This window comes from Suillus plorans (assembly GCF_016647745.1).
Source record: "Suillus plorans strain S12 chromosome Unknown HD556scaffold_7, whole genome shotgun sequence".
Taxonomy (NCBI): Eukaryota; Fungi; Basidiomycota; class Agaricomycetes; order Boletales; family Suillaceae; genus Suillus; species Suillus plorans.
This window is the reverse complement of record NW_024537391.1, coordinates 355,936-382,201: the sequence shown is the minus strand read 5'-3', so window position 1 is coordinate 382,201 and position 26,266 is coordinate 355,936. Positions and strand designations below refer to the sequence as shown.

At 48.0% G+C, this 26,266-nt stretch overlaps 12 protein-coding genes across 12 annotated transcripts; 6 read left to right on the top strand and 6 right to left on the bottom strand.

Moving 5' to 3' along the window:
* Positions 1-128: 128 nt before the first annotated feature.
* On the bottom strand, positions 129-3,442 carry HD556DRAFT_880710 (uncharacterized protein). Its single transcript, XM_041311924.1, has 16 exons — positions 3,421-3,442; positions 3,236-3,365; positions 2,929-3,180; positions 2,731-2,881; positions 2,537-2,678; positions 2,227-2,484; positions 2,068-2,178; positions 1,806-2,016; positions 1,639-1,749; positions 1,572-1,590; positions 1,197-1,522; positions 942-1,145; positions 734-882; positions 650-685; positions 529-598; positions 129-476 (listed from the first exon to the last, which is right to left on the bottom strand). The coding sequence occupies exons 2-16, from the start codon at positions 3,291-3,293 to the stop codon at positions 469-471; spliced, it is 2,106 nt and encodes a 701-aa protein (XP_041164938.1). The 5' UTR covers positions 3,294-3,365; positions 3,421-3,442; the 3' UTR covers positions 129-468.
* On the bottom strand, positions 3,420-4,769 carry HD556DRAFT_1337726 (DNA-directed RNA polymerase III subunit Rpc5). Its single transcript, XM_041301955.1, has 3 exons — positions 4,327-4,769; positions 3,927-4,276; positions 3,420-3,877 (listed from the first exon to the last, which is right to left on the bottom strand). The coding sequence occupies exons 1-3, from the start codon at positions 4,715-4,717 to the stop codon at positions 3,770-3,772; spliced, it is 849 nt and encodes a 282-aa protein (XP_041164937.1). The 5' UTR covers positions 4,718-4,769; the 3' UTR covers positions 3,420-3,769.
* Positions 4,770-5,171: 402 nt separating this feature from the next.
* Positions 5,172-7,446, bottom strand: HD556DRAFT_1337723 (uncharacterized protein). The gene is made up of 7 exons (XM_041301954.1): positions 6,991-7,446; positions 6,884-6,932; positions 6,682-6,826; positions 6,543-6,626; positions 5,999-6,495; positions 5,837-5,948; positions 5,172-5,780 (listed from the first exon to the last, which is right to left on the bottom strand). The coding sequence occupies exons 1-7, from the start codon at positions 7,341-7,343 to the stop codon at positions 5,278-5,280; spliced, it is 1,743 nt and encodes a 580-aa protein (XP_041164936.1). The 5' UTR covers positions 7,344-7,446; the 3' UTR covers positions 5,172-5,277.
* Positions 7,447-7,467: 21 nt separating this feature from the next.
* Positions 7,468-8,323, top strand: HD556DRAFT_880410 (P-loop containing nucleoside triphosphate hydrolase protein). Its single transcript, XM_041311920.1, has 4 exons — positions 7,468-7,720; positions 7,775-7,920; positions 7,972-8,205; positions 8,261-8,323. Exons 1-3 carry the CDS (start codon positions 7,529-7,531, stop codon positions 8,183-8,185), a joined length of 552 nt encoding a protein of 183 aa, XP_041164935.1. The 5' UTR covers positions 7,468-7,528; the 3' UTR covers positions 8,186-8,205; positions 8,261-8,323.
* Positions 8,324-9,401: 1,078 nt separating this feature from the next.
* HD556DRAFT_880357 (kinase-like domain-containing protein) lies at positions 9,402-11,262 on the top strand. The gene is made up of 3 exons (XM_041311919.1): positions 9,402-9,490; positions 9,556-11,031; positions 11,082-11,262. Exon 2 carries the CDS (start codon positions 9,559-9,561, stop codon positions 11,017-11,019), a length of 1,461 nt encoding a protein of 486 aa, XP_041164934.1. The 5' UTR covers positions 9,402-9,490; positions 9,556-9,558; the 3' UTR covers positions 11,020-11,031; positions 11,082-11,262.
* On the top strand, positions 11,117-11,787 carry HD556DRAFT_880318 (uncharacterized protein). Its single transcript, XM_041311918.1, has one exon. The coding sequence runs from the start codon at positions 11,214-11,216 to the stop codon at positions 11,574-11,576; it is 363 nt and encodes a 120-aa protein (XP_041164933.1). The 5' UTR covers positions 11,117-11,213; the 3' UTR covers positions 11,577-11,787.
* Positions 11,788-12,794: 1,007 nt separating this feature from the next.
* On the bottom strand, positions 12,795-14,134 carry HD556DRAFT_1285757 (UbiA prenyltransferase family). The gene is made up of 4 exons (XM_041299329.1): positions 13,857-14,134; positions 13,420-13,804; positions 13,039-13,367; positions 12,795-12,978 (listed from the first exon to the last, which is right to left on the bottom strand). The coding sequence occupies exons 1-4, from the start codon at positions 13,959-13,961 to the stop codon at positions 12,919-12,921; spliced, it is 879 nt and encodes a 292-aa protein (XP_041164932.1). The 5' UTR covers positions 13,962-14,134; the 3' UTR covers positions 12,795-12,918.
* Positions 14,135-15,874: 1,740 nt separating this feature from the next.
* On the top strand, positions 15,875-17,235 carry HD556DRAFT_1337704 (cyclin-like protein). The gene is made up of 4 exons (XM_041301953.1): positions 15,875-16,147; positions 16,205-16,398; positions 16,450-16,642; positions 16,696-17,235. Exons 1-4 carry the CDS (start codon positions 15,959-15,961, stop codon positions 17,206-17,208), a joined length of 1,089 nt encoding a protein of 362 aa, XP_041164931.1. The 5' UTR covers positions 15,875-15,958; the 3' UTR covers positions 17,209-17,235.
* A 259-nt stretch (positions 17,236-17,494) lies between these two features.
* HD556DRAFT_880097 (uncharacterized protein) lies at positions 17,495-18,362 on the bottom strand. The gene is made up of 4 exons (XM_041311917.1): positions 17,987-18,362; positions 17,869-17,937; positions 17,786-17,818; positions 17,495-17,737 (listed from the first exon to the last, which is right to left on the bottom strand). Exons 1-4 carry the CDS (start codon positions 18,324-18,326, stop codon positions 17,730-17,732), a joined length of 450 nt encoding a protein of 149 aa, XP_041164930.1. The 5' UTR covers positions 18,327-18,362; the 3' UTR covers positions 17,495-17,729.
* A 274-nt stretch (positions 18,363-18,636) lies between these two features.
* Positions 18,637-21,930, top strand: HD556DRAFT_1337694 (uncharacterized protein). Its single transcript, XM_041301952.1, has 4 exons — positions 18,637-19,459; positions 19,512-20,106; positions 20,164-20,177; positions 20,228-21,930. The coding sequence occupies exons 1-4, from the start codon at positions 18,917-18,919 to the stop codon at positions 21,758-21,760; spliced, it is 2,685 nt and encodes an 894-aa protein (XP_041164929.1). The 5' UTR covers positions 18,637-18,916; the 3' UTR covers positions 21,761-21,930.
* Positions 21,931-21,940: 10 nt separating this feature from the next.
* HD556DRAFT_1524406 (uncharacterized protein) lies at positions 21,941-24,178 on the top strand. The gene is made up of 2 exons (XM_041309234.1): positions 21,941-22,287; positions 22,340-24,178. The coding sequence occupies exons 1-2, from the start codon at positions 22,067-22,069 to the stop codon at positions 24,120-24,122; spliced, it is 2,004 nt and encodes a 667-aa protein (XP_041164928.1). The 5' UTR covers positions 21,941-22,066; the 3' UTR covers positions 24,123-24,178.
* On the bottom strand, positions 24,179-25,504 carry HD556DRAFT_1337689 (GTP-binding protein ypt5). The gene is made up of 5 exons (XM_041301951.1): positions 25,384-25,504; positions 25,220-25,260; positions 25,035-25,172; positions 24,599-24,986; positions 24,179-24,549 (listed from the first exon to the last, which is right to left on the bottom strand). The coding sequence occupies exons 1-5, from the start codon at positions 25,442-25,444 to the stop codon at positions 24,404-24,406; spliced, it is 774 nt and encodes a 257-aa protein (XP_041164927.1). The 5' UTR covers positions 25,445-25,504; the 3' UTR covers positions 24,179-24,403.
* Positions 25,505-26,266: the final 762 nt, after the last annotated feature.

The window sequence follows — 26,266 nt, the reverse complement described above, 5'->3', positions numbered from 1 at the left end:
CCAGATACCTACCTTCCTCGAAGGTGCCTCATGTTGGGCGCTTACCTTTGCCCTAGAAAGAACTTACGATCACCAGGAACAACAGCACTGTATGCATCGAAATGTGGGCGGCATCTGAGAAGGCGTGGATTCGTTACCATATGCGTTCAATATATGTGAGCGGTCTTAGCAGTCCAGGTCAGGGTGACGTAGCGGTCATGCGTGCCCTTCAGGTACCTGCCAAAATATTCGGTAACACCCGTGAAACCTGGCCAGGGAACCCCTGTCCAACGTTGCAACAAAGACAATGACACGCATCTTCATTACAACCTTATTCTCGGCGCGGCTCACCTGGCGGCAATAACGGCGGAGATTGGTTTATATTCGCAAGTGCGCTCCAGGTGCATCGAGACTGCTATCAAACAATGCTCATCGAGTGAGAATGGCTCTTACTGCGGCGGGATCCAGGCCTAGAACTTTGGCCCAGCTCTAACTCGCTAATGCTGCGGTGTTAGGAAACCATTCTCTGATAAAGTCTGAATAACTGACCACGAAGTACACAGACAAGTTGAAACAGACCGTCGATGCGACATGGTATTATATCAATTGCCGGCGTAGCCTGAACCTATGTTATATGACATGGCTCAAGGAGGGAAAGTCGAAATCTCACTTGACGCAACTCCCCTGTGTCCGACGTTCGTGCAATCTATTTTTATTGATTAGCTTTGCTTCTACGTCAGGTCCAAGATCCTACCTGGTCTATTAAATCTGTCGCAGGCTTTGAAATTCTCTTCTTCAGCCACGACGAGTAGTCATCCAAGTTGGGACAGTCATCTGAACTTTGAATCCGCTGCAGCGCCGATTGGAGATGCGACGTCCACGGAGAAGACTGCATCACCATCACTAAAGGTTGCAATTATCGATGAGGGATTTTAGGGTAGTATATTGAGGTTTGTGCGCACCAGCATGTTCGTCTGCATGCTTCAGGAGCTGGGAGAGAGCATCGCATATCGTCGGATTGACAACAAGCGCAAGAGGACTTTCGTCTCCCAAGTAGTCTTGCGACCCGACCATGAGGAGAACATTTCTTAGGTAGTCCCAGGCCTCTACTTGGGTAAGTGACTCGGGCAGTCGGCGAGATAATATTATATGCAAAGCAAATGCAGCTACACAGCAGATGTGAGAACCTCGCGATCCATTCTCAATTTGACGCTCACAAGCCATAGCTAATTCGGGTGTGGTATTGTCCATGGCGACTTGCCAGATGCTTTCGGCATCAGACAGCAAAGGAGCATCGCAGACCCTAATTCCCGGTTGTCCGCGCTGGAATGCCGTTAAACACAAGAGGAAACTCGCGGACAAGTTCGGCAGTTCCTTTTTTGCGGATTCACGACGTAAATATTCCATCGTAGCTTCGAGGAACTCAATTATCAACTTCTGGTTCGAAATCTGGACATTCGAAAAACATTCGATCGTCAAAAAGTCGAGAAATTGTTTCGCTTTGCGAATATGATTCCTGTCAGGCTTGTCCCCGAGCAGCTGTCTATGGAATTTGAGTGAGCCACAAATATTACACTCGATGGAAAGCTTACATCCGAGTATTGGACATGCCTGTTGCAAACATATTATTATTTGACAATTTACAAAATGTAAACCTACTTTTCTCTAGCTCATCATAGAACGTTGAAGATTCCTGTATCGCCTGCTTCCAACCGTCCCTCAAACTTCTGGGCTGCATCCTAGCCATGGCGTGTGTAACGTAGTCGCTAGCTGACGTCGATCACAAGGCTGAGCAACAGCTTTAACGCAGGAAGAGTTCGACTCGCCATCGTGTCCGTTTTCAATGCACGAAAGATAAACGAAGAGAAGAGTAAGGTATCTGCAGCAATCGCTAGACTTGCGAATGCCTAACAAATCTGAATCGCTCCAATGGACGAAATATCGACATGTCTTTAGTAGAACATCTGTTTGGGCTGTGGTGAGATTTCGAGGACGTGGAGCTGAAGAAAGATACACTAAAAGCCGAGAAAAATAGGTCTACAGCCAAAGCAATTAGAACATTAGACAGCCATCCAGCATAACACTCACAAGATATGCACAGATCATATATTTACCATGTTCGTCGCCAGTAAAGATCGACAGTGCAGATATAGTAGTCTGAGGATCTGAGTCGAAAGCGCAATGAAGCCATGTAGTTGTCTACTCTCATCAATCGAAGTCCTTTGGAGAAGAAGATGGAGTCCTAACCAGAAAGATGATGATTTCCGAATCAGACCCGTTACATTCCGCGAGTAGTCGCCAGGTCCAAGGTACAAAATGCCTCCATAAAATGAGAACGACCTGCGGGGCATCGAGGTCTGGGCAAGGCGATACGATAGTTTGCACCGAAAGCTTGTTGTCGACAAGCATTACAAAACGTAACAGTCTCATCACTGTCGCTAGCGTGTAAGGTCGAAATGGAACGTCTGTTTCTGGATCTTTTGCACTTATCGTAAAGTCCACGAGCTGTGATTCATTAATTGTCATCGTTTCTGGCTGGAGAATTAGGAATACGAACAGCGAATAGTGAGAGCAGCATCGCACAATTCATGCGCTCCTGAAATGCAGATTGGTGTTGCGCGTGTAGTGGGGAGCACTCTGAGAGTTGCACCACAGTGTGTTGCATAAAGTCTGTGAGATAGGGAAGTAGCGACACCATACTGTTGATACAATCAGGTCTGGCAATGTTAGAACAGCCAGATGAACACTTACCTGTCATCCAGTGGTACGTCAGCAGCCCTTGGATGAAGAGTCAACTGGGGTTGCAATACATATCGCGAGACCAACAAGCGAAGGGCCAAGCGCTTTGCGGCAGGTGAAGCCTTTTCAGATGTCAGTATCGACGGGACAGAATCCCACCTATCTGAAGCAACATAAACAAGCCTGACATCTAACAAAATCGCTGACTACCTGGGAGCTGAGCCGCAGCCCGTAGATTATCTTCCTCTCTTCGTTTCCTCAAAGCTTCAGGAAGCTTATCGTCGAAGTAGCGATCATGCATAGCGCTCGCGACAAATGAAACCACGTCTCCGAGTCTTGCAAGGACAGCGTCCACCCAGGATATGATGATGGGAACGACTGCGACTTTGTTAAGCTCCTGGACGGCTAGAGCATGGAATAGGCGCCGGTACTGGAACAGCAGATTTAAAAAGGACGGTCGCACTGAAGAATAGGCACCTCATGAGCGGAGCCAAATGATAGACAGGACATCACCTACGTAGGCAAGCGAGGGATTGCATCATGCAGCGTACATCATGGGCGGAGGTTGGACTCATCGCAAGCACGACATGCAAGAACTCTAGAAGTGAGGCCGATGACTCCTGAACGGTTCCATGTAAAGACGCGTCCTGTGCCCGTTTGAGTACGATTGTTAGTATTCGTTGATTTCGAAAGCGATACTACCTTGCGAATGAGACTGAAATCCAAGGACTCTAATGTCTTGATGGCCGAATTCACGGCGCTGATGGGATCTGAGGAGTGGGTTTGAGGCGTGTTCACTAGCTGAGCGATACTGTCGCTCAGCGTACTAGTGATGGAAACATCGGTGGGGTCTGATGGGCATGCTTTCTTAGGTGATGAAAAAGCGTCGGACTCTGGCTCAGTTTCACTATCGGACATGGGAATACAAGATGGAAGTAAACCGTGGTCGTCGCTCTTGTATTATATTTTCCCTGCGTGACACAGAATAAAGTTGCATCGAAGTCAGAAGCAGCACCGCGATCTTCGATAACCATGGTTTCATAAATTTTATCTATAGTCCTTTAATGCCCTTTAGAAAAGCAGTAATATCAGACTTGCATTCTAAATGCTCTTCATTTTGCGAAAACACAGCTTCAAATGCTTCGTGTCCTTCAGCAGTCTACATCAAGTAATCAGCATCCACCAAAAAAGAAAAGAGAATATAATACTTCTCCGTCACAAAAGTCTAGGTTTTCCCAGACCTCCTCTTCTTCAGCTCGGATAGCAAGCAGCATTTCACGTCGCACGGCAGATAGACCACCTTGCAGATTACCCTTGTCATCCGCAACTTTTCGCGCAGACACTTGAACCTCTTTCACTTCAAGCGGTTTTCTTTCTTTCTTTGCTGCAGTCTGTACAGGTGGTGGTTCATCAGGATCAGGCGGAGGACCATCATCAGAATCCTCATCAGATCCAGCATCACCTCTCGAACGACGACTCTTTCGAGACATGACATCCAAGTAAGTCAGCGTCGGTCGAAATTGATGGGTTTCGTTGATGGGTTGCAGATGTAATTGACCTTCGTGCACAAGATAAGACTACGCGGTATCGCCATAAATTGGAACAGACCATTGCGAACAACTCCCAACATATACGCGCCCTCTTGCGGTATTAGTTCGCTCCGCATGCGCACTTCGATCAACCGCGGCTCCTCTCCTTCCATCTGCTTCATCTTCCCAGTATCCTGGTTTTTTTCGCAGTCGTCCTCTTGTCGAGCAGCACCGAGTGATTTGCTCCGTTCGCCATTCCACACCTCTGGGCGCGGATCCACTGGCACATGGATCTCTAATCTCCGCGTGATTGGCTTGATTCGTGCGCGAATTCGTTTTCCACTGACTGCAGCAGCAGGTGGTGTTTGTAATGGACGAGAAAGAAGCGGAAATTGGTGGATGTGCAAGTTCGGACTGAGACTGTTTGAATAGTGGATAGGCAGCACGCTGATGAGCTCGTCATCGTCCATCGCGAACCTCGAGCGCTTGAGTTTTGATAGACTGATCGTGGGAGTTTGAAATATTTACAGTTATTTGCAAAAACGTTGTCAGTACGCGTGATTTGAGAGAATAAGGAAATTACATAAAGAAAGCCACAACCGCGCCTGGACCAGCTTCGCGAATCAAATCTGCAACACCATCTCTGGTGTATCTGTATCTTCGCATTATCCATGACAAGCACGCTCAATTTTCCTGGATATGTGAAGCCAACACATTCCACAATCTGTCCGATAGTGAGCAAATTGTGTTCGAAAAGATTTACAGCGGCAAGCTTAAGGTCATGGCTGATTTTACGGTAGGGCATGGTATTATGGTAGTGCGTTGAGCCAGACCCAGGCGCTGTTGTGGCGATTTTTTTTCTTATTCTCTCAAATCACGCGTACTGACAACGTTTTGCAAATAGCTGTAATACTTAGTGGGAACGGTTACAACAAACATTTACTAGTCACTACTGCCGATGCGACTTCATCGGCTCAGCTCAGTGGTAATGCAAGTGAATTGGGGATGCAATGTCTATGTTACAATATGGCTAGCTTGTAATGAACGTTGAGCGCTCAGCTTCCGGATCCGGACGTAGTGGTAAACTAGGTAAACTCTCACGATACCGTTGCTCCCCAAAAACCCTTTCCGTGAGTTTCGTATCGCTTCTATCACACGATGAAACATCGTCGGGGAAATAATCGACTTCGGGCGTGGGTGGATGAGGGGGTAAAATGGTGTTAGGGCGGGTTTCGACTTGGTGGGGAGGGAACGCGTTGGGATGGGGATCTCCCCGCGGGGAACGGGAGGGGTCGCGTAGAGCTTCGGCATCGTGCCGACGGCTCATTGGATAGCGCCGGGTGCGCACTTGGAATGAGCGTGCAACTGATGATCTAGGAGATCTTACCCTCCCCTCCGCTGAAATATCTGCGGTACTGCAGTCTGCACGAAAACTGCGATGCCAGACGTTCGGCTGCTGTAATAGAGCTTCGTTGTCGTGGCGGCGGATGACGCGACCAAAACTGTGCATCACAAGACACGAAATCAGGGCCCCTGCATCGATGTGAGTTTCCAAAACACTGGATGTGGGCTTAGTGGAGCCAACTCACAGTCAAAGGTCATCCAAGCCACATGATCGGCTGGGCCCGTGCTGTTAACACCGACTATAGTCATTATGACTGAAGCGGCGGTGGAAGCGGCGATAAAGGTGGTGTAAAATAACTGAATGAGCACGTAAGGCTGGAACGCATTAACCAAGAAGAGCTGCTTACTTCATCCCTCATTACTTCTTTAAACAGCGCTACTCGAGGCATATATCGACTTATGCGACTTATGGACGAGATGGCAGGAGAAGATGACCGGCGAGGAATTGGGGCATCATTGCGAGTATTTGGAATTGTGGTGGACACGCGGATTGTGGATGTGCGAGTGGGTTCTGTAGGCAGTGGTGGGATGGGCGGTCTAGAGGGCACATTCTCCAGATCACGCACTCTTTCGCGGGTACGAAACTTGGGAAGACGGCTCAAGGGAATGCTCCGGTCATGGGAGAGAGACCGAGTTCTACGGGATCTGGGGTGAAATGGGGCAGGATGATCTACAGTAGGAACATAATCCCACCAGCCACGGCGACTCTGAGTGGTCTTGTGACTCTCGATGCTCTCTTTTCTGGTGTCTAGATGGGGATCTGCGACATTGTCAAGAGAGAGTGATACGGTAATTCTGCCCTGGACGGCGGTGGAACCACGTGATTTCCAGACAGCATAGAGAACTGTGATGATGAGTCTCGTTGGGGTAAAGTAATAAGTTTGGACTCACAGCAAAGACAGATGAACAGCGATTCGACAAATAAAAGTATTATGAAAGCATATGAGATGGAATTAGAAGGTCTATAGCAGCGGCCTGTTGTTTAAATTTAGTAGATGAAAGTGGGGATAAGGAGAGATAGAAGAGGCACCTGCAAGACTGCGATAGCTGCTAAGTGATGCCAGATCAAGAGCGAGGAGAACGATTGCAGCGGTCCTTAGTGCGACCAAGACTACTAGAACTAAGCGAGAGTTGTCTAGACATCGGTAAGCCTTTACGCCTAGAATACCGGACATCTATGTTGTGTAGAGGTTAGGTGATAATGGATGATAAATATGAATTTTAGAGCGTACCAACAAAGAGAAGGATATTCCTGCAGTAGCGACTGCAATGCGCATCACGCTGATTACATAATAAAGTCAACGATGGTGTTAACAATTGAAAGATAGAATTGACCGACATTTTGCAATCGAACTTGGGGTGAAATTGTGCGATAAGCAAGGACAAGATGGCGACAGGTGCGAGAAGTTGACTGAGGAATAGAGTGTATAGGAGACTCTTCTTGCGAACTCTGCCTGACCATAAGAAAGTAGCTGATAGAGTTATATTCCTTGCGAATATGGTGAAGATGGATCCCATGATGACGAGAGCGAGGTAAGTAGCTGCAAGGTCATCGAAGAATGATGGTGCCAGGATGGAGCCATCTGCGAGTAAATGGTAAACGGACTGAGAAGATGAATTAGATGGTAGACTTGAAGGATCTGCTAGTGTTATTGTGAAGATTGTATGGGTTTGGGAAGGGCGACTGTCCATAGTACTTGAAATTGTACATGAGGGGAGGGATAACACCTCTAAAGTTTGCTATAGGACGCGACTTCTCGAAAAGTGTAGATTGCCTTGATGACGGTCGTCCGCTCAAAATGCAAATATGACAGCATTTATACCCGATCATCGCACGTATACATAGTAACATCCTTACATAATTCAATCTTCACATTATGCCACAACGTTACCCCGTTATCATCATCACTGGAACTCCAGGTACTGGAAAGTCAACCCATGCTCAACTCCTACAAGACGCTTCCCCAGTCCCTCTAAAACACATCAACGTCGGTCAACTAGTAAAAGATAATTCTTTTCATCACGGCTTTGATCAACAATGGCAATCTTATACTGTAGATGAAGACAAGGTCCGCGGACATTCAACATCATCCACTTCCCCCATTCTCATTGGTTCAATTTAGCTCTTAGATGAACTCGAACCATTGGCATCAGCTGGTGGAATAATTCTCGACTGGCACACTTGTGAAATATTCCCTGAGCGATGGGCAGATCTAGTCGTCGTTCTACGCTGCAATCATACCATGCTCTGGGAACGTCTCGAAAAACGGTGCGTATTCCTGACCACAACCAAAATCAACCCAGATCTGACCCATAGCAGTAATTATCCTCTCAAAAAGATACAGGAAAACAACGAAGCGGAGATAATGGAAGTCGTCCTCCAAGAAGCCCGAGACTCCTACCCCCAACAGATTATCGTCGATCTCAAAAGCGAATCTTCTCAAGACCTCGAAAATAACGTCACGAGCATCGTTGAATGGATAAATCAGTGGTTGAAAGATAACGGTCAGGAAGACGAAGACAACACTCTTTGAGGCAGCAGTCGATAGCATCGGTACCGCACGCCCTTTATAAATAAGATATACGTTATAGAGACTAACCTTGCGTAGCCTTTATTAGTTTATCTGACAGAATAACATAAATCAAGGGCCTTACACATTAATGACGCGTGACGTTACCCACCTGAGCTCAGACCTCCTCATGTATACGTGAAGCAACGTACTGCGGTCTATACGGAACTGAACTAATGAAAGCACTCGGTCCGTGCACTCATGAGGTTCTCCTAGGAGTTATGCATCATGTTTGATCTCTACACTGTATCATACATAATAAGACAATTCTCCCGTACCTATGGTATCACGCCTATTTGCAAAAGCGTATGTCCGAGGAAAGTGTTTGCAGGTGATACCCCTGGGATAGAGCGATAAATAGCTCCGAAAAGAAGCGAAGAAACTAGGACGCGTACTATAGACGGCATTCTAAATCTGATGAAGTTGGAGGACCGGGACGATATCGCTACATGCACCGGTGGACAGTTCAGGCAAAAATATCACATTCACGTCCCGCAGCATCACAGCTGACTGTAGACAGGTGGACGATACCAGATTCATCTCAGTGACGGACACAAGCAAGTCACCAAGAGGACACTGCGGGCCCGCAGTCGAGTTCGATGATTCCGTGCGCGAACTGGATGTGGACGCGAGCGGGAATGTATATCCCTGTCCTTTGCCGTCGCGTTCGTCGTGAAATGTATGGTGTTGTACTGCGGCCCAAATTATCATCCATCCGCCATAGTTTTGCAGCACGCGGAAATCCTGATCACTGTGCTGTAACAGCTCCTGCTTCCTGAGCTCTCGATAAGTGTAAGGCACGCAACTCGCTTGCTGATCAACACACCTTTCAGTATGAGTCACACATACCGAGGCCCTCATAAGGTCAGCGCTGTTCGTGCGCCGAATAAGGGCGCAAAAACATATCGATTACGCTCCAGGTAGGGAAAAGTCAGAAGAGTGGGGAATGGTCGCGTTGGCACGATAAATTGGAGGCCCATCTAAAGGATGCGCCTATGGATGTGTTGTACTACGTCTGAAACAATTCGGTGAAATGACCAGGTAATAGATAAAGTAAATAGTCAGTGGTGTGTCACTCGATGTTCTGAAGTGGAAGAGTGACGAGACGATCCAAAGCAATCTGAACTCTGCCTTTATTCTGAAGCTATGAGAGTAGATTCGAATGCTGAGTCGTGGGAAAACCTTGTGGATCACTGCGGTCGCCATCATGATACTTACAGGTCAGACTTCCGACTCCCCTGGCATGACAGGTGACTAGGAATTATCCAGGTAGGTGAGGCTGAACAGAGAATCTCGACCTCGCTAATTACAACCACCTCCATGGCGCGTAGCAGGTCATGTCCAGCGATCTTGAACTGCAAATTTCTACCCTTCGCAAGTCGCGATGGGTCAACCTCTCTGGGCTCGTCGATTGTGCTACGAAACGTCTTTCGAAACCCACCTGCCAATCAATCCAACTTCTTGGAAGGGGCAGCTACAATACCGTCTACAAAATGGTCTTCGGTGATGGCACCGAGATCGCGGCAAGCGTGTCAGTGCATGATGACGAGGACTTTAATCCCCAGGCAAAACTGTCTGAGATAGCCACCATGCAGTTTGTTCGCGCATCCGACTCGTATCCAGGTATCCAAGTCCCACAAGTCCACGCTTGGGACGTTACATTTTCTAATCCAGCTGGTGCACCGTATGTTCTCATGGATGTCGTCCACGGACGAAAGCTGGACAATTTCACCAACAATGACAACAAGCTTTGCGGTCTGGATGGTATGTCAGAAGTGCAGCAACTAGCCGTCACCAAATCTCTGGCAAAGCTACAATCTACTTTGTCAGCACCTGTACCATTTGACAAGATCGGTAGCATTACCCTCAATGACGAAGGAAGCTTTATCATAGGACCACTCTTCACTATCACACAGCAGAATCTCGGGGGACCATATCAATCCCTCGTGGATCTCTGGAGGGCCCGACTGGAGCATGACATCTTGCATGCTCTAAGGGAGTGGTCTAGACTCGAGGCGGAGCAGCTTTCTCGATCCCTCTCAGAACCCAAATGCACCCCTCATTTTTTTTCTGAACTATTACAACTTCTCTCCTCGCTCATACCTCACTTCGTACCTCCATCGTCTTACCTCCCCTTGGTCTTACACCATCCTGACCTCGCACTTCGCAACATTTTTTTTGATCCAATTGACGACACGAAGATTGTAGGGCTCATAGATTGGGGAGGTGCACAGATTCTCCCTCTTGTACTCACTGCCAAGTTCCCAGATGACTTGAATTCGACCGGAGAGGATCCTTGCGAGAGACCGGGGATCCCCGATGAGGGTTGGAACGCTGTCCCACATGACTGGACTTCGTTCGGTGACACTTCCAAGTGGCCGGATGTCTTCCGGGGACCAAACGATCAAGTGGATCTGACCATCCGAGCGAGTGCCATGATCAAGCGGTACTACCTCCGCCAGCACTTTGGTGTATGTTTTGCGCAGGAGAACCATGATAGATATAGCGACTACAATCTTGGTCGCGCGATGTTGTTCGCGCATGCACCATATTATCTCAAGTTCCATGAGATTATCACGAGCGGCTGGACCTCTTTGGTCGATCATGCCGAGTGGATACGTGAGACATATTGGCGATTAAATGCGGTAAAACAGGATCGTCGGAGCGCTGGGATAATTATAGGTCCAAACGTCTACCGCAGCTCCATGCAGAAGTCAGTGTTCGACTTGAACATCTTCGAGACACAGTCCTCCGAAGATGTCCAAGATGGGGAAGAAGAAGAGGACATGGATGAATAATTATTGTAGACAGTACGTGGCAAAACTCTGTACAACACGCAAATATCATACACTTCAAACTGATCAATTTGGTCTTAGCATTCTTCGTATCGCAATATCACTTCACCATTTTTATTCTAATGGTGTTAGCTGCGACATTTGCGACGAAGTTGGAGCACCCCACCTAGGCCTTGATAGCTTCGATCATCTTGTCGATGATAGTCTTGGTAGTCTCATCCCAAGTAGATGACTCGTATGTCACATACGCCTCTGTCCTCCCCTTCCGCGCGACGATTGTGATATACTTTGGAGGTTTTCCACTTGTAAGCATCGACTTCGTCTGGAACGTGATGTCCGTTTTGGACTGCGACTTTCCGTCACCATGCCAAGCAGTGTACTTCCCATTTCCATGCGTCTTTTCGACTTTCTCCGGGTCTATGTTCTCCAGATACTGTTTCACTTGCTTGAGATCGTTCTTGGATGCTTTTTCCTGTAGGTATCTGCTAAGTAAAGGAGGCCGAGGAATGCATTGGTATGGGAAAACCTACGTTGACGTGGGCAGACATGATGTTGGATGAGCACTTCTGATCTGTATCTCTGGCAACCTAAAGACGTACTTATATAGGTCAGGTTGGGTGGGTTGCGCCGAGCGCTCATGGGACAGTGCCTTCCCCGCAGCATGAGCGGTCTCAAAGCTAAAATAGGTTCATACGATGTGCTATCATTCTGGCACAGGTTATAGTGACATCAGAGTATATTTGCTCATCAGGATAAAGGCATGATATATCCCTGCCTTTGATCTCTGGAGGAAAAAGGATATATCATTGTGAGTTGCGCATTTAATGAGTGGGCTGTTGAGTCTCAGCTGGCTGGCAGATCCTGTGTCAGGTATATTTCCAGCCAGATAATGCAAGCTTCCGACCTTCGCACTGATGGTAGTAGAGAAGCTTCTTGAAAAGCTATGCATCAGGCAAGGATCTGGTGCAAACCTCAACAATAAAAGTTCCTCTATCCCGGTCCAACAGAGACACGCAGAAGACAGTCAATCAATCAAGACACCGAGCACAAAGGGGTGGTGGGAGGTATAACAAAAGATGCCTGAGAGCGAGCTACTGGCAGCCTTTCTTGGATCCACGCCACGTATTGACAACACCGCCAGGGAAGTTGGCCCCGTTTTCTGGAATGCGGTTCTTGGTGGTGCAATGGTCTTCTACGCGAGGAGCTTGATGTTCGCTGGAAAGGCGACCCGTTGAAACGTTGAAGTTGGATTTCACGCAGCATGGAGCACGTATGACCCAAATTGTACACAAATTGTACAGCTTGGATTTCTCGATATGAGTCTACTGACTACTCGCGAAGCTTACAGATCCGTCAATTTGCGTGCGAGGGCGTCTGTCCGATTTTCACTGGGCAACGGCGATGCCGCTCTTCATTGGAATTGAGTTTGCAAAAGTCTTGACTCTCTCATAAACTCTAAATCTACAAGGGGGTAGTGCCAGCAGTGACTCAGCGGAGTCAGCTGGGGTTTCAAATTCGGGACCGTCAATTTGCTCGTGATCAGTGCTTCTTCGTCAACAGATAGTTTTGGCATTAGTGGTCCAAAAAAGCGGTATCATACAAACCAATTTCAATCGCCATAGTCTGGAAGGGGGCTGTACGTCACGGCGTGATGGATTGAACGTGCTGTGATTTAAAATGCACGTTCTGATAGCGGATCACGCAGTACCCGTTGGTTCCCATGTCTGCAGAGGGACCTGGATGATGGTCTCAAGCGTTTACTTATGTTGATTATCAATGTAGGGGAAAAATGATTAGCATACATTGTCATACTACAATGGATGATTTTAAGTGAAGTCATTATGTGTAACATTGAGCTACTAAGTTAGTGTATCATTAGAACCGACTTTCAGCTTCGGATACTCAAACACCATAGAAGAAACGCCAGTAACCTGGAAGTAGATGGGCGAGCGCGTACCACAGCTGGTATAGGTCCATTGTCAGCTTCATCTCGGTATGTTCCAAAGTAATATTTCGACTCACGCTATAAAATTTGCAGGACTGCTTATCGGCGCCCACCGTGTTGTACATCACGAATCGGATCCCCACAAATGCGCCGTAAACTACAAATGCAGTGGTAGAGAGCGCATCTAGCTTCCAGATACAGCTCAAGCCATATGACCAGAGGGGGATACCAAACATCATTGAAAAGCGCGCAGCTTTAGGGAAGATGGTGGGCAGCGTCCGTCTACCAGTAAGACGGTCACCCTCTTCATCCTTGAAGTCTTGCGCATGAAGCGTAGTCGCAAAGACTGTCGAGCTAAGTGTGACCGCCAAAGCACCAGCCTTATCGATGCATGAGTTATGGGGACCTGTACGCTTGATGAGCAAAATGATAGATTATCTGCAACTGGATAGATTTACCGGCAGCAACAGTTGCTCCGACCTCCAGGCACCCACCGAGGATGGCTGTGAGTACATTCTTCGACAATCCCATTTTATCACCGTGAAGTTCGTTGTACCAGATTGTCAACGCTGCAAAAACGGTGCTGGCTAGTAGAGCCTGGGTGCCGTGCCACAACGATAGCAATAAGCAGACTGGAATCATCACCCAGCGCATATCAGCTGCGCTGTCAACAGAAATGCGACCAGCAGGTATTGGACGTGAGGGCTTGTTCTTGCGGTCCTCCTCCGGATCCTGGATCTGATTTGCAATATTGAACTGTAATAAGTGGAACCATATCCACAAAGGAGCATGCCAAGCATGGGTGGTGTCATATCTGGGAGCCACAGATAATGCGAATATGGTCTGAGAAGTGTGATTGAACAAAGGGGCAAGACACATAACAGTTGATACATACGACAGGAATCAGAGTGGTTCTGACATCATTTTTTGTAAAAAGGAAGACCGTCTCGAGCTGACGAGCGATGCTATCAACGCGAACAGTGAGAGCTTGAGAGAACATTGTGAGTTTTTGAATGCCCAGGTTGTGTGCTGGGTCCAGACCTTTATACCTCGAATGTGCGCTTGAAAGAGACGCGAACTGTCGGCCAGTATGGCAAAAGTCATGCCGGGAGCACACAATGAATTCGAAGGCTATATGGCGGGGTTTCGAGACACCAAACCGGTTGTGAATTACTGGTCGCGAAGACGCCTGAGGCTATGAAATCGAAACTGCCCCGTCCTCTGGTAGGAAGGATATGTGACCAGCTGACTTGAAAGAGTTCTATGTAGAAGGCAAACTAGGCGCTGCGGCTATGCATTCGTGACAGCTGACTAGCGCTGACTGTCGGAGTACCCCTGAACCGTCATAGCCGTTGACCGCCCAGAGTCGACGGAAACCATCTTTCCGTACCACTGGTAGATAAGTGAAAGAATCTTGGAGCGCTCGCTGCCGAGTAGCGTTTGACCCGATGCTATCTTCAATGGTCAACGATTGGCATCATATCGTATTACTAATACACTCACTACGCCCATACTCCGCAGAGCTCGAAAGCCTGAGACCACAGCAAGTATCGGTTGAGCAAACACTCAAGAAATCACAGTGAACGATTCCCATTATGGTCATTAATAACGGAATGGCATTTGGCTTGGATTGCCTCTACTATAGGTGTGTGTTTACCGCGATCTAATTGTGGGCTTACAGTTGGGAGGGCGCTGGCTCGGCGACTTCGTGGCGTGATACTGTGAACAATTCAAATATCGAGCGTCGACAAAGATCAGCATAACTGCATCGTACTATGTAATTAATGAAAGCTGAATTATGGAAGATGACTTATAAGAGGATACGTACCATAGAATACTCTTGTCTGTGAAGAAATAATCCACCATAGGTTGTCGTCCGAGGTTTCCTATAGCTAGCACACAGTCAAAGTGGCCTTGACAAACTTGTATTAGAGTCTTGGTGATCAACCTGTCTACGAAGCGATATACGCAATCACAACGAGTTGATCTCCGGCCGAGTCAATCGACATATGATACAACGAAGAGACATGTACCACAAGGATTACAAGAATTCGCCGTGACTGGAAGCTTGAAAAACAACTGTGGTCCAATCCCTAAGCTCCCTTGTGAAATTTGCTGCCAAAATCTTCAGATTCATATCAGCAAGAACCTCGTACCTAGATGGAGTTGGGGCATGATGCACAACCAACTTCCTCACACCCCATCTAGGTAAAGCTGCAGATTTCGACGGTGTAATACTAAGTGTAGCGGGAACTTAGCAACAAAAGAATAGATCGAGTTATGAGTGAATGAACCCGGTTGGGGTCGGCCCGGCTGGGGCATAGATAGCTTCTGCCCAGACCAGGTAGCGCTACCCATTTCAATAGTGTAAGTCTGCCACCGCGAGTCCTGTCACAGTAGCGAGAACTTAACGAGTTCGGGAGGGAAAAGGGTACTAGATCGAGAGTGAAGAGCCAGTGAGTGGGATCAATTCGCTGCTGAAATGCAAGGTACAGACCGGTTTTTATATGTAGAAGGTTAAGTCATACTGAAGTAGAAAGAGAGTGGCTCAATGCCGCAGCCGCGATACCGTGACAAAGGGGAGTCCATCGTCAAAGGAGTATTAATGGCGCTCCTTACAAAGGTCCTGAGCAAAAACAAAGCACCAAGAAAGTGACAAGTAACTCCAAAAAGAGATGAAGAAACAATAGAACGGCTAGGACGCGTACCATGGGCGGTAGTCTTTGGATAACTGGGGACGACAAATGTAAATTTGTTGCATGGACGAGTTTTGAACAAAAACGACAACGGCATTGTCGGATTTTCCGCCTTGCAATGTCGCGGTCGAATGCAGACAGGTAGACGATAACAGATCTATCTCAGCCATGAATGTGTGTAACAAGTATAAGTAAGTGACCAAACTGTAGTTGAATAACAAACAACAACGTTGTGCAGACCCCAAGCTCATGAGGAAACCCATTTACAAACAAGGCGCATCATTAATCGTCGACTTGACGCATGGCGGCTGATAACGCAGCCAAGGAAGCTGACCCCCAGGCCAACTCATTAACTGTGAAGAGACCATTGTACGAGGGAAGCACGCAGTACAAGAGCTGGAGATACTCCCCAGAACAACTGGAGCAAATTCGCACTTCCCTCAATGTGGCTGCAGTATCGGTCATACGGAACACTTTCGAAGCAGATGAGGTGAGAAACCCACTTTCCGTCGTTTCAGTGCCTGTCGAATTAACTTATCCGTTATAGCCTGGATCATCCGAGGACGTGTTGTTCCTTAATGCAAATGAAGAGCAGCTCCTCGTAAAGCTCTACATCACCAAGATCCCTCAACTATGCGGGCATTTTCGTTTTCCTGAGGAAGTGGAGGCGACCGCCATCAGCTACTTGAAGCGGTTCTATCTTAAAAACACTGTGATGGACTGGCATCCAAAGAATGTGATGTGCGTTCGTCTGTTACACTGATATCCCTAATAACTCTATGCTCTTTGAAGGCTCACCACACTATTTCTTGCTACGAAAACCACCAACAACCCAATTTCGTTGGAATCTTACACCTCTAACATCCCGAAAACGTCCAGCTCAGACGTTCTTGATCTCGAGTTCCTGGTGTCTCAGAGCCTGAATTTTGAGTTTGCAGTTTGGCATGCCCACCGCGCTCTCTGGGGCATTTGGCTCGATCTTCAGGTAACCGCAATGTCTGTGACATCATTTCCGCGCTGAGACTAACACAACTACAGAGCCTGCCCGACGTATCCGAGGACCTTCGACCACAGGATGTCTATGATATTGCCATCAAACACGTCCGGGCCTCCCGCTTTACCGATGCAGAACTCATCTACACGCCCTCACAAATCGCTCTCGCTAGCCTGGCTCTCGCCTCGCCAGTTCTCGCAGAAAGATGGGCTGACTCGAAAGCGGTAGCTGGTGCTGCACAACCTTTTTCCGCAACCCTGGACCCTACTCTCGGATCGATCAAATATATCATCACGCAAATGGGACATCCTCCTGATGTGGAAGCCGTCCGCGAGGTTGATAGGAGGTTGAAGCTATGCAAGAATCCAGAGAAGGTCCCTGGTAGCAAGGCCTATCTTGCACGGCAAGTAGCTGAACAACAACGAGCAGAAGAGAAACGCAATAAAAAAGCTGAAGACGTAAGGAGAGCCGTCACTGAGGGTGGCAATCCATTCGGTAGCGAGCTTAATGAAGATGAAAAAGCAAAGCAGTTGGCTGAGCTCGACGACGACGATTAGGATAGAGCTGCTCAATATTCAATGACTATACGATCTTTATATTATAATGTGACCCTCGAGTAAATTAATACAAGCGTCATCTCAGATATCAAATGAATCGGAGAATGCAGAGAGGGATGTAACGATCACTTTTGGCTACACATTGACCCCCTCAGATCATGACCTCGGAAGGCTAACTGGGAGGCTTCGAAAGAGCCGGTACCAATATGTGCGAGACAACTGTATTTCCCTGTGCTGTTGTGAGATTTGTAATTATGGCATGGAGACAAACGAAGACCCACAATTTAAGAAGGAAACTGACTGAACAAAAATCGTGAATAAATGTTTCCATCACATCCGCGGTTATCAATCATACAGGGAGCGCAAACCGGCGATGGAGGTTATCGCAAACGGAAGCGAAAATGGCTTGGACTCAACAAAAGCTGGGTGCAGGCCGACCATATCACAGGTTTGCGCTGGATATCTTGGTGAATACACGGGTATCTTCTTGCATGTAAAGCTACAGATAGAGCAACTACCGTTCAAAAACCTGGAAAGTATTGAGACCATAAAAAAATTAAAACAAGTAAATACATACAACATTCGCAATCAAAAGGACACAACGGCGTGTCTGGAGTCGGGTGAATGTTGAATGTTGATGGAAGTAGGTGCACAACATACCTCCACCGGCATTGGATATACCTAGTTCATCTTCCTTGTATATGTTTAAACCATCGTCAGTTTTTCGTCCTGGCGCAGGGTTAACGAGTCTAAAGTAGCAGGACGAAAGGGAACTTACTAGGTCCAGAACCCCTCGAATCCTTGAAACGGTCTTCGTCATCTTTGCGCGTCTCGTGATAAACCTTTTCACGCTGTGAAGAAACTGGAGCATCCAACTTTGGACGTTTACTACTGCTGGAAGATTTGAATGATGGATCTACAACGGTCTCGGGAAGCGGCCGTTTTTTCAGTGTTTTTGGTTCTGAAGATCGACTGATCTCCTTCGTTTCATCGCTAGTGGTGGGTCTGTCTTTTCTTTTTTTCTTTTTCTCCTTCTTGACGGATGGAAGAGGAGCAAGCTCTATGGCTTTCGCCTTTCCTTTGGAAGCAAAAATGTCGTCTATTTCTGATGTGGGCATGGAGAAGGATTAAGGCTGAGAATGAAAAAATCTGAGCTATAAAATTATTGTGACTTGTCACATACGTCACGGATCATAATTATGCGAATGCCTCCGAGTTGATCAACATGTTCCGTTTTCTGGTACATAGATGCGGCCGATGTCATCATGATGCAACTATGAGCGAGAGCGTTAGGTAGTTGAAGGTTTAAAACTTAAATTAAATAAATGGGTGAGCTATATGAGAGATTTCTGTACTGCAGTCACACCCATGACTAATATTAACCGTGTTGACTTGAATTTCCTGATTTGTTGAATTCTGCTTTCCTTGCCCGGTTCGACCGCCAACAAGTATTACTATTAGTTCAAGCAGGTGAAAGTACTTCCGTCTAACTCCTGAGCTATGTTGTAAGCTTTCCATTTCCATTTTCCCGTTCTAAATCATCATTCCTCCTAACAGGCCCCAGTCTGCACAACAAATCAGACCTCAGCAAACCCACCAATCTCAGCAACAAGGAAATGTCCCATTCATCCCCCAGAATTCGCCTCAAAACTTCGAGACAAACCAGTACTTTACTAGTACCCTTGATCTTAATGCTGCTGCAAAGCAAATGGCAGCCATGAACGCCGCAGGAGTCCAAAGACAAATGGCAAATGTTAACGGCCGCTCGCCTGCGTCTGTTGGCGGAGTATCTCCGGGATCATATCTCGGTGGAATGACATCCTCTTATAATCAACCAGGCGGCTTTACTGGGCCACCTCACGATAATACGAATTCGATGCAATTCAATCCCACAGCCTCCTCAGGTCAATTAAATACCCAAGGTATTTACCCTGCCCAACAGACCACCAACGTCCCCCAAAATCCTTCTCTAAACGCACCCATGTCTCATCCAAACTTCACCGCATCCGAAGCTGTCAAGCACCGACAGCGAACTTTCCTTGCAGGATTGGCCAGCGCCCATGCTACCCGCGTTCCCTTACCACCAGCTTTAACTGGAAACCCATACCCACCCAATTATGACCCTACAAATTCGCAATGGAAGTCTTTGGACTGCCCACCAGGTCAGCCGGGTGTTATCCGCTTGGGCGGAAAGGACATTGATCTACTGAGGTTATGGCAAATTGTAACTCAAGTGGGAGGATGGCAAAAAGTTTGTTGATTCATGCTCTATCAGTTTCGAATGCTGAAACATGACAACGCAGATCACACAACAACAAAATGGCTGGGCACAAGTCGCTCACCAGTTCGACCTGCCAGAGTTCCTTCCTCATCTATCGAATTCTGGGCAGCAGCGCCCCGTTGGTCAAATTCTGGGACATTTATACGCTGCCATCTTACAGCCATTTGACGAGTTTTATCGACGTAATATGCAGGAGGGCAACCGTAGGGCAATGGCGGCTGGACGCCAGCCGGGCGTTAATGCTGGACCTCCCAACGTGAATGCAGGGCCTGGTGCACCTCATGTAGGATTGCAACAAGGAGCAGTTGCTCCGAACGCAGTCGGCAGCATGATGGCGCAACACGCGGTTAACAATCAAAATTCCACTATCAGCCCTGCCTCTCAGTCACAGCCATTACCACAAAGTCCTCATTTACGCCAATCTTCTGCACCCAATTTTCAATCACCCGCTGTTCCCTCAGACCCCACACCTCCGGCGTCATCCCAACTCAACGCTTCAATTTCTGCGCCCCAGCTTACAAAACCAACACCGGATACATCTGAACCAGAAACTCAAGGGGCGAAAAGAAGACTAGAGTCCGAAGAGGCAGAAGGGAAACGAGCAAGGCAAAAGACAGGTATTTCTCACAGATGTCATCTTGGTTACCCAGTGAATCTCATCCAAGTTGCTACAGATCCGCCAGATACCGTGAGTGATGACTGGTGAATCTTTATGCCCTCGAATTGATTTTTTCCCAGACCGAGACCACTAATACCACGACAACACATGGATCCGCTCCCCCCTCGCGTACGCAATTTACGAGGACAAAAGTCGAGTACATTCCCCTGTCACGTGAAATTGATTTCACTGGTGGCCGTGATTTCAACGCGCTGGAAGAGGATTATCTTCGGTCTCAACGGCGGCCCATGCGTGATATCAATGAGTGGGGCACAGTTGACATTGAATCCCTTACAATGTCCATCCGATCGCGACTGAATGCCGAGCTTTCCTATGCTCTAACCACAATCACGTTGTTATCTACGATGCGGGGTCCAACCCCTGGGTCTGGATTTCCCATTTCCCAATGCACAGATTTGCTCGAGGAGGTGCTAGATCTACTTGAGGAGGAAGCATTTGGGACCACCCCCGACATCACAGATTATCGGCTTGGCAATAGTGCAGAGATGGTGCGACATCGGGCGCTCGTAGATGATGTTTTCGAGAAGGAATCTATGCTCTTTGCAGGGCTAGAAAACCGTGATCCTCAGTATGAGACACGTGGTCCAGGCCACCGCGCAGGGAATATTGTGCTCACTGTGACTAACCTCATACGAAACCTTTCTGTCACCCCGGACAATATGCCCTGTCTGTCGAGACACGAACGCACACTCAATCTTGTGCTACGTGTTTGTGGTATTACCATGTCATCAGATGGGACACCCAAACCAGCTTCACCGGTACTTGCTCTTTCAGACGTGATCAATGTTCGAAAAGATGCACTCCATATTTTTGGTAATCTGTCGAATTACATCGTGTTCTCGAATCCTAACTCTCCATCGAACGCAACAACTCTCACTGCGAGCCGCATCCTTGAAATCATTGCGTCTATCCTCATAGAGCCCTTCGACTCAGTTCCCCCCACACAATTCCTCAAACAAAGTGGGGTTCCTTTCTCGCATAGTAGGCCATCATCTATTGCCGACCTTGCCCTCGACGTTTTCACCCGTCTCGGTCAGCTGGACTCTAATCGGCAGGTTTTCTCTAGGGTTATGCCCCAGTCTCTCATCTGGCGACTATTGGAGTCCCTCGTTCATCGTCTGCCAGTATCAGACCTCGACTTTGCTTTCCTCAACCGGGACCCATGGCTATCTTACTTGGAAAAATCAATTATGGCAATTTACACGATCGCATTCTTTTCTCCCCCGGAACTAAAGAAGAAGATCAAAACAGATCGCCCTCTGTGTTTCTCACAGGTTATGATTCGTATAGTGCAACGATTTGTATCAATGGGTGGGAGCCCAGAGGTGCGCCAGTGGCACCTTGCCGTTGCACGAAGAGCGGTAGAAGCCATGAAAGTGGTAGATGAAGAGGATGATGCTTTTGACATCTCGCAGTCCACTCAAACCCCACTGGCATTTGGCATGGGCTTTATCGATGGTAATGATCCCGGTATTGAAAAGGGTATAGGGTTGCTTGCTAGCCGTCGGGACGCTGCTTGGGAATTGTTGATGCGAGATCTGGATCCTGTGATGTTTTCAGAGCTGGAGAGTTTGATGAGAGTTGAATGTTAGCCTGTTGCTCGGCTCGCGGTACGATACTGTTGGTTGTATACTAACCCCTAGTGCTCTGCACATTTTGCTGTCGATACTATGTAATTCTGGATATCCATGTCAACTGTCGAATTTGTTGTCCTCCCAGACATTTGATCTGTAGAATTATTATTTTTTGACTTTCTGACTTATCTTGTCCGGGCTGTGCAATCTTTTACAAGCAGGCTAGGTTAGGCTCTAGCCGCTAGCAGCTTGACGGAATCTCACATCGTTATATACCATCACTCTAGATCCAAGAAGAATAGAGGGTAATTGGCTTCACGTTACATGACGTCCTACACGGCGCCTCCGCCAAATTACTCTCCAGAATGCCCACAGAATCTACTTCGGGCGCTGGATGAGCCGATCTCTGGCCTTCAGATCTTCATCATCCCAGCAACAGACACGTTGACCTTCCAAAAGGGCTATCTAGGAGCTGAAGGAGAGCGCGCTGCTATTGAGGGAGAAATTCATGTCAAGGGTGCACAGCCAGGCCAATGGAAACATGTGTTAGTGTGACTGCTCCTCATCTATTCCGAGTAACTCACCGTGGCAGAACAGCACCGTGGCTCTTTGTGTCGTCGAGTCTGCGTTTGGCCAGGAAATCGAGCTGGGAAAATCAGAGATAAACCTAGTCTCGTTCACGGGGACGTCCGACTCCATGTCATCTTCAACATCATTCGCAATACCCCTGACATCTGATGCACCTCAGTGTATTCATACACCTCATTCATCTCTGGAATATGCACTTACGGCGACTTTCCATCCTACGAATACGTCGGAGCCAGTTGTGTCAAGAAGGATTGTTGTGCATACGCGACGTTACACTTCGCATTCTCATACTGTAGATACGTTGCCAGAAACCCACGTCCTGGAAAGTCCCTCCCGTGTCGAAGTCCAAGTTCCTCGCACTATATTCCGGGCCGGTGAATTCATCCCAGTCTATGTTACCGTGCCTCCGCCGAGCAGGGAGCTTATGCTGCGCGAAGGACTCAGACTCCGAAACGTAAAAACCGAGATCGTTCGCATCGTGAGCCTGAAAGGGCAAGGTGATGGTGGTGATTCTGAACCTGGCATGCCTTATGGTCAATCCGTAGTGGACTTGTCATCTCAGGATGGGCCTTCCTCGGTGGTACCCACTTCCCCTGCGGAGAAGCCTCCGATCACTTCTCCTGGATCGACTTATAGTACAGTAACTTCTCGCTCAGGTGCATCCTGCAGATTTCACTCCTCTCGACCTGTGCGACTCCGCCTCATCTTGCATCAGGCTTCACCATCTGCGTCACCAGTAGATTATCAGACAAGTTTGCCAGAGGGTGACTACAGCAGCCTTGACAACGATCTGCAATGCATCTCCATCACTCAATCCACCCTTCTACATTCAGTCTCTTTCCTTCTAAACGTCCACGTTTCATTCGTGGAAACAACCAGCAGGACCGAGCGGCTCATGACTATCCCCATCCCATTAACCATCATTCCGCCCCCGGCGCCACTGCCTGAAGTTGAAGAATGGGTTGATGCCGCGTATCAGAAAAAACACGACCGCCCCCCTTTGAGGACAGTCCGTCAAGAAGATCTGGAGTCATCAATTCCCTTGTATCAGGAAGGAGAAGCGGGTCCAAGTTATACTCAGAACGGTGCCCCTCCCCCTTTTGAAGACCGTGACTTGCCGCCTCCACCATTCTTCCATTCTTTGCCTTCTACGTCCAATGCTCCACCAAGCTTCCAGGAATCTGAGTCGGAAATATTTATTCCTTCAGACACAACGGACCAGGAGGTACCTGTAACCACAGCACTTCGTATCATTGGCGAAGGAATATTGTTTGGGTTTGCTGCATCTGAGCAGTTTGATGGTCATTCGGACACAATGCACCGCTCGTCAACTCCACCCCCTTCAGTGGAGATGGCAGAGCGAGATGCAGATGTGACGGGATTTGCTAATATCGGGGTTGAACCCGTCCGAGTCTTTGAGGCTCTGAATATCGTTTCAGATGATTGCCCCCCACGCTCTGGAGGTGAACTCCCTCCTCCACCGCCTGCGATGGATGATCCGTCAGACCCACCTCCTTCAATAGATTCCGATTTCAGGTCGCCCTCGGTCCGGGTCCCCGTGCAATCTCACTCACCCCCCCTCGCCCATCAGTCATACAATCAAACTCCCGCGACTCGTGATTCTCTACACCCTCCCAATGACATCTTAGATCACTCTTCTTCACATGGACATGCGCCACCGCCTTATCTTGTTCCTGGCAGTGACCCTGACCATGAGGAACACGTGATGCGACCACCTCCGTACATGGACTTGGTTCCCTCTTCATCGTATTTGAACAGCTCAATTCACTAAAGGGACTTTGTTACCATTCCAATCTGTGCATCTCTTAGAGCTTACTGTTACCTCAAATGTGCTGTGCTGCAACTGTATTTATAAGTTACCATCGAACCGTACCGTACCAAGTCCAATGTTTGTGTTGCAGATGAATTATAAAAGCAGATTACATATGAAGGCAAAGGCAACCGTAGCCACGTAGATGGTAAAGAGAGGGGAATAAAAGGTGTGCTAATAAGTAGAAGCGAGACGGTCGCGAAGGGTTGAAGATAATGCGGTCCAAATAATTAGCGCCACACTCAACAGTTGCATCCATCTTTCTTGGACTGTTGCTCCTCTAGGTTCACATCCTCTCTGGCCCCACCAGTTCGTCCGCCTGCACCACCGGATCGACCTGCACCACCTCGTGTAGAAGCCAGAATGTGCTCGATCGGTATTTTCTTCGCTGAATTTGATTTCAAAAGGGAGTTCCATCTCGAGTGCAGTGGGCGTACCTATTTCTGTAAATATCTCGACGACACCCTCGCCAGTCTTGGCACTGGTTTCAAAGAACAGCAAGCCAGCCTCGGTAGCGTAAGCCTGAGCCTCCTCGCGTGGCACCTGTCGCAAACTCTCTGGCTCGTCACCACTAGCACTAGGACTCTCCCCAGGCGTGGCTGTAGCATCATCCGCCTCATCTTCAGACTCGGATGATGGAGTGGACCCAGATGACACAGCGGATGTTTGTACGAGATCAACTTTGTTGCCAGCCAGTGCGATGACGATGTTGGGATTTGCCTGTCTTTGAAGTTCCTTCACCCATGACTTCGCCTTCTCTAAACTCGTTGCTTTCGTCACGTCGTAAACGACCACTGCGGCTTGAGCATTACGATAATACATGGGCTACATTCACGAATCAGAGCAGGTGGTAAAGCTGTGCTCGGAACCTACAGCGAGAGAGTGGAAACGTTCCTGGCCAGCAGTGTCCCAAATCTCATAACGTAGGACGCGGTCTTCGAGACGGCATTTCTGAGTCAAGAATGCTGCGCCAATGGTGGGCTCCTTGTTTGCTTGAAACTCGTTCGAGACCTAGAAAGCGGTTTAGAGGTGGCAAATGTACGAAAATATACACCTACAAAACGGAGGACTACCGAGGATTTGCCAACAGCGGCCTCCCCTATAGATATGTGTCAGTTCTCGTTCGTTGGCAAGGAAGAGTGAGGAAGGGAGTCTTGAGCCAGTTTGATAGCAAGTGCGAATAGTGTCGATGGTACTTTTAGTGATAGCTGAGAAGGCTTACCGAGAAGAACCAGTTTGACCTGGACAGACCTGTCCACGGAGCCAGAAGCAGCATCAGCCATTATTATCGTGTCGAGGTTGTAAAGAAATATAGACACTGCAACTTGAAGGAAGGAAGCAGGCGGCAACAACTCAGTACTGCTGCGTTTTCCGACTTTGTTTACGTCTGTATTCAGATCTCACACTGGGTCAGCCCCAACATCTACAGTAGTTGGATGACTTCTTGATTCTTGAAGTACTTTGTCTGGCGTCGATACTACTAGGGCGTATAACTCAACAAAGGGGCCAGCTGCGCACATCTCACATCGATCTCATCATTTTCGTTTTCTCCATCCTGCTTGAGAACGCCAGGTCAAGCATACAGGTGTCACATTCAACGCAGGAGCGTGTTCTCTCAACGGGTCAAGCCCCACCTGCAACTGGCTAATTGTTGCTCTTCGAAGCTGCAGCAGGCGAATGCTGGTTTGATTGAAATACCAAGGATGAGTTGATATCCTTCCATTGCAAAAACCGCATACATTTAACGTCAGGGTCATGCTGCAAGATGGGAAGATGTCTCTGACAAGGACATTGTGTATTCAATAGCGGTCAGTATTGTTGCACTATCCAGCTCGAGCTCTCGATTGAAACTAGGCTTTGATCCACGGTTACGTGGCTACTCTCTCAGGCTATCCTTGGCTATTTGACCTGAGCCTGATCTGAAGAACCACGAGTTGCGATACGAAATTAATGGTCAATTAATATCGTGACGGATAGTTCTAGTTAACACTCATCCATCCAATATCGGACTTGAAATTCGGACGAAGGCTATTGCATCGCGTTGTGACGGATATCATACGATTCTGCTGCCTTAGTGCTACCAGTACTAGTGTTGTAATGAGTGA

Bases quoted from the DNA above. Each gene is read 5' to 3' on its own strand.
- HD556DRAFT_880710 (XM_041311924.1), bottom strand. From the start codon at position 3,293: ATGAGTCCAACCTCCGCCCATGATGTACGCTGCATGATGCAATCCCTC. The intron at 1,146-1,196 runs GTGAGCGTCAAA...TCTGCTGTGTAG, and splicing joins ACCCGAATTAGCTATGGCTT to CTGCATTTGCTTTGCATATA. The intron at 686-733 runs GTAGGATCTTGG...CAATAAAAATAG, and splicing joins CGACAGATTTAATAGACCAG to ATTGCACGAACGTCGGACAC.
- HD556DRAFT_1337726 (XM_041301955.1), bottom strand. From the start codon at position 4,717: ATGGACGATGACGAGCTCATCAGCGTGCTGCCTATCCACTATTCAAAC. The intron at 4,277-4,326 runs GTCTGTTCCAAT...TTGTGCACGAAG, and splicing joins GTTGGGAGTTGTTCGCAATG to GTCAATTACATCTGCAACCC. The intron at 3,878-3,926 runs GTATTATATTCT...TACTTGATGTAG, and splicing joins TAGACTTTTGTGACGGAGAA to ACTGCTGAAGGACACGAAGC.
- HD556DRAFT_1337723 (XM_041301954.1), bottom strand. From the start codon at position 7,343: ATGGACAGTCGCCCTTCCCAAACCCATACAATCTTCACAATAACACTA. The intron at 6,827-6,883 runs GTACGCTCTAAA...TACACAACATAG, and splicing joins GAATATCCTTCTCTTTGTTG to ATGTCCGGTATTCTAGGCGT. The intron at 6,627-6,681 runs GTGCCTCTTCTA...TTTAAACAACAG, and splicing joins CAGCTATCGCAGTCTTGCAG to GCCGCTGCTATAGACCTTCT.
- HD556DRAFT_880410 (XM_041311920.1), top strand. From the start codon at position 7,529: ATGCCACAACGTTACCCCGTTATCATCATCACTGGAACTCCAGGTACT. The intron at 7,721-7,774 runs GTCCGCGGACAT...GGTTCAATTTAG, and splicing joins ATACTGTAGATGAAGACAAG to CTCTTAGATGAACTCGAACC. The intron at 7,921-7,971 runs GTGCGTATTCCT...GACCCATAGCAG, and splicing joins TGGGAACGTCTCGAAAAACG to TAATTATCCTCTCAAAAAGA.
- HD556DRAFT_880357 (XM_041311919.1), top strand. From the start codon at position 9,559: ATGTCCAGCGATCTTGAACTGCAAATTTCTACCCTTCGCAAGTCGCGA.
- HD556DRAFT_880318 (XM_041311918.1), top strand. From the start codon at position 11,214: ATGATAGTCTTGGTAGTCTCATCCCAAGTAGATGACTCGTATGTCACA.
- HD556DRAFT_1285757 (XM_041299329.1), bottom strand. From the start codon at position 13,961: ATGTTCTCTCAAGCTCTCACTGTTCGCGTTGATAGCATCGCTCGTCAG. The intron at 13,805-13,856 runs GTATGTATCAAC...CACACTTCTCAG, and splicing joins GAACCACTCTGATTCCTGTC to ACCATATTCGCATTATCTGT. The intron at 12,979-13,038 runs GTGAGTCGAAAT...GACCTATACCAG, and splicing joins AGTCCTGCAAATTTTATAGC to CTGTGGTACGCGCTCGCCCA.
- HD556DRAFT_1337704 (XM_041301953.1), top strand. From the start codon at position 15,959: ATGGCGGCTGATAACGCAGCCAAGGAAGCTGACCCCCAGGCCAACTCA. The intron at 16,148-16,204 runs GTGAGAAACCCA...TATCCGTTATAG, and splicing joins ACACTTTCGAAGCAGATGAG to CCTGGATCATCCGAGGACGT. The intron at 16,399-16,449 runs GTGCGTTCGTCT...TGCTCTTTGAAG, and splicing joins TGGCATCCAAAGAATGTGAT to GCTCACCACACTATTTCTTG.
- HD556DRAFT_880097 (XM_041311917.1), bottom strand. From the start codon at position 18,326: ATGCCCACATCAGAAATAGACGACATTTTTGCTTCCAAAGGAAAGGCG. The intron at 17,938-17,986 runs GTAAGTTCCCTT...ACCCTGCGCCAG, and splicing joins TTCGAGGGGTTCTGGACCTA to GACGAAAAACTGACGATGGT. The intron at 17,819-17,868 runs GTATGTTGTGCA...ACCCGACTCCAG, and splicing joins TATATCCAATGCCGGTGGAG to ACACGCCGTTGTGTCCTTTT.
- HD556DRAFT_1337694 (XM_041301952.1), top strand. From the start codon at position 18,917: ATGGCAGCCATGAACGCCGCAGGAGTCCAAAGACAAATGGCAAATGTT. The intron at 19,460-19,511 runs GTTTGTTGATTC...ATGACAACGCAG, and splicing joins AAGTGGGAGGATGGCAAAAA to ATCACACAACAACAAAATGG.
- HD556DRAFT_1524406 (XM_041309234.1), top strand. From the start codon at position 22,067: ATGACGTCCTACACGGCGCCTCCGCCAAATTACTCTCCAGAATGCCCA. The intron at 22,288-22,339 runs GTTAGTGTGACT...GTGGCAGAACAG, and splicing joins CCAGGCCAATGGAAACATGT to CACCGTGGCTCTTTGTGTCG.
- HD556DRAFT_1337689 (XM_041301951.1), bottom strand. From the start codon at position 25,444: ATGGCTGATGCTGCTTCTGGCTCCGTGGACAGGTCTGTCCAGGTCAAA. The intron at 25,261-25,383 runs GTAAGCCTTCTC...ACATATCTATAG, and splicing joins GGTCAAACTGGTTCTTCTCG to GGGAGGCCGCTGTTGGCAAA. The intron at 25,173-25,219 runs GTAGGTGTATAT...ACCGCTTTCTAG, and splicing joins CCTCGGTAGTCCTCCGTTTT to GTCTCGAACGAGTTTCAAGC.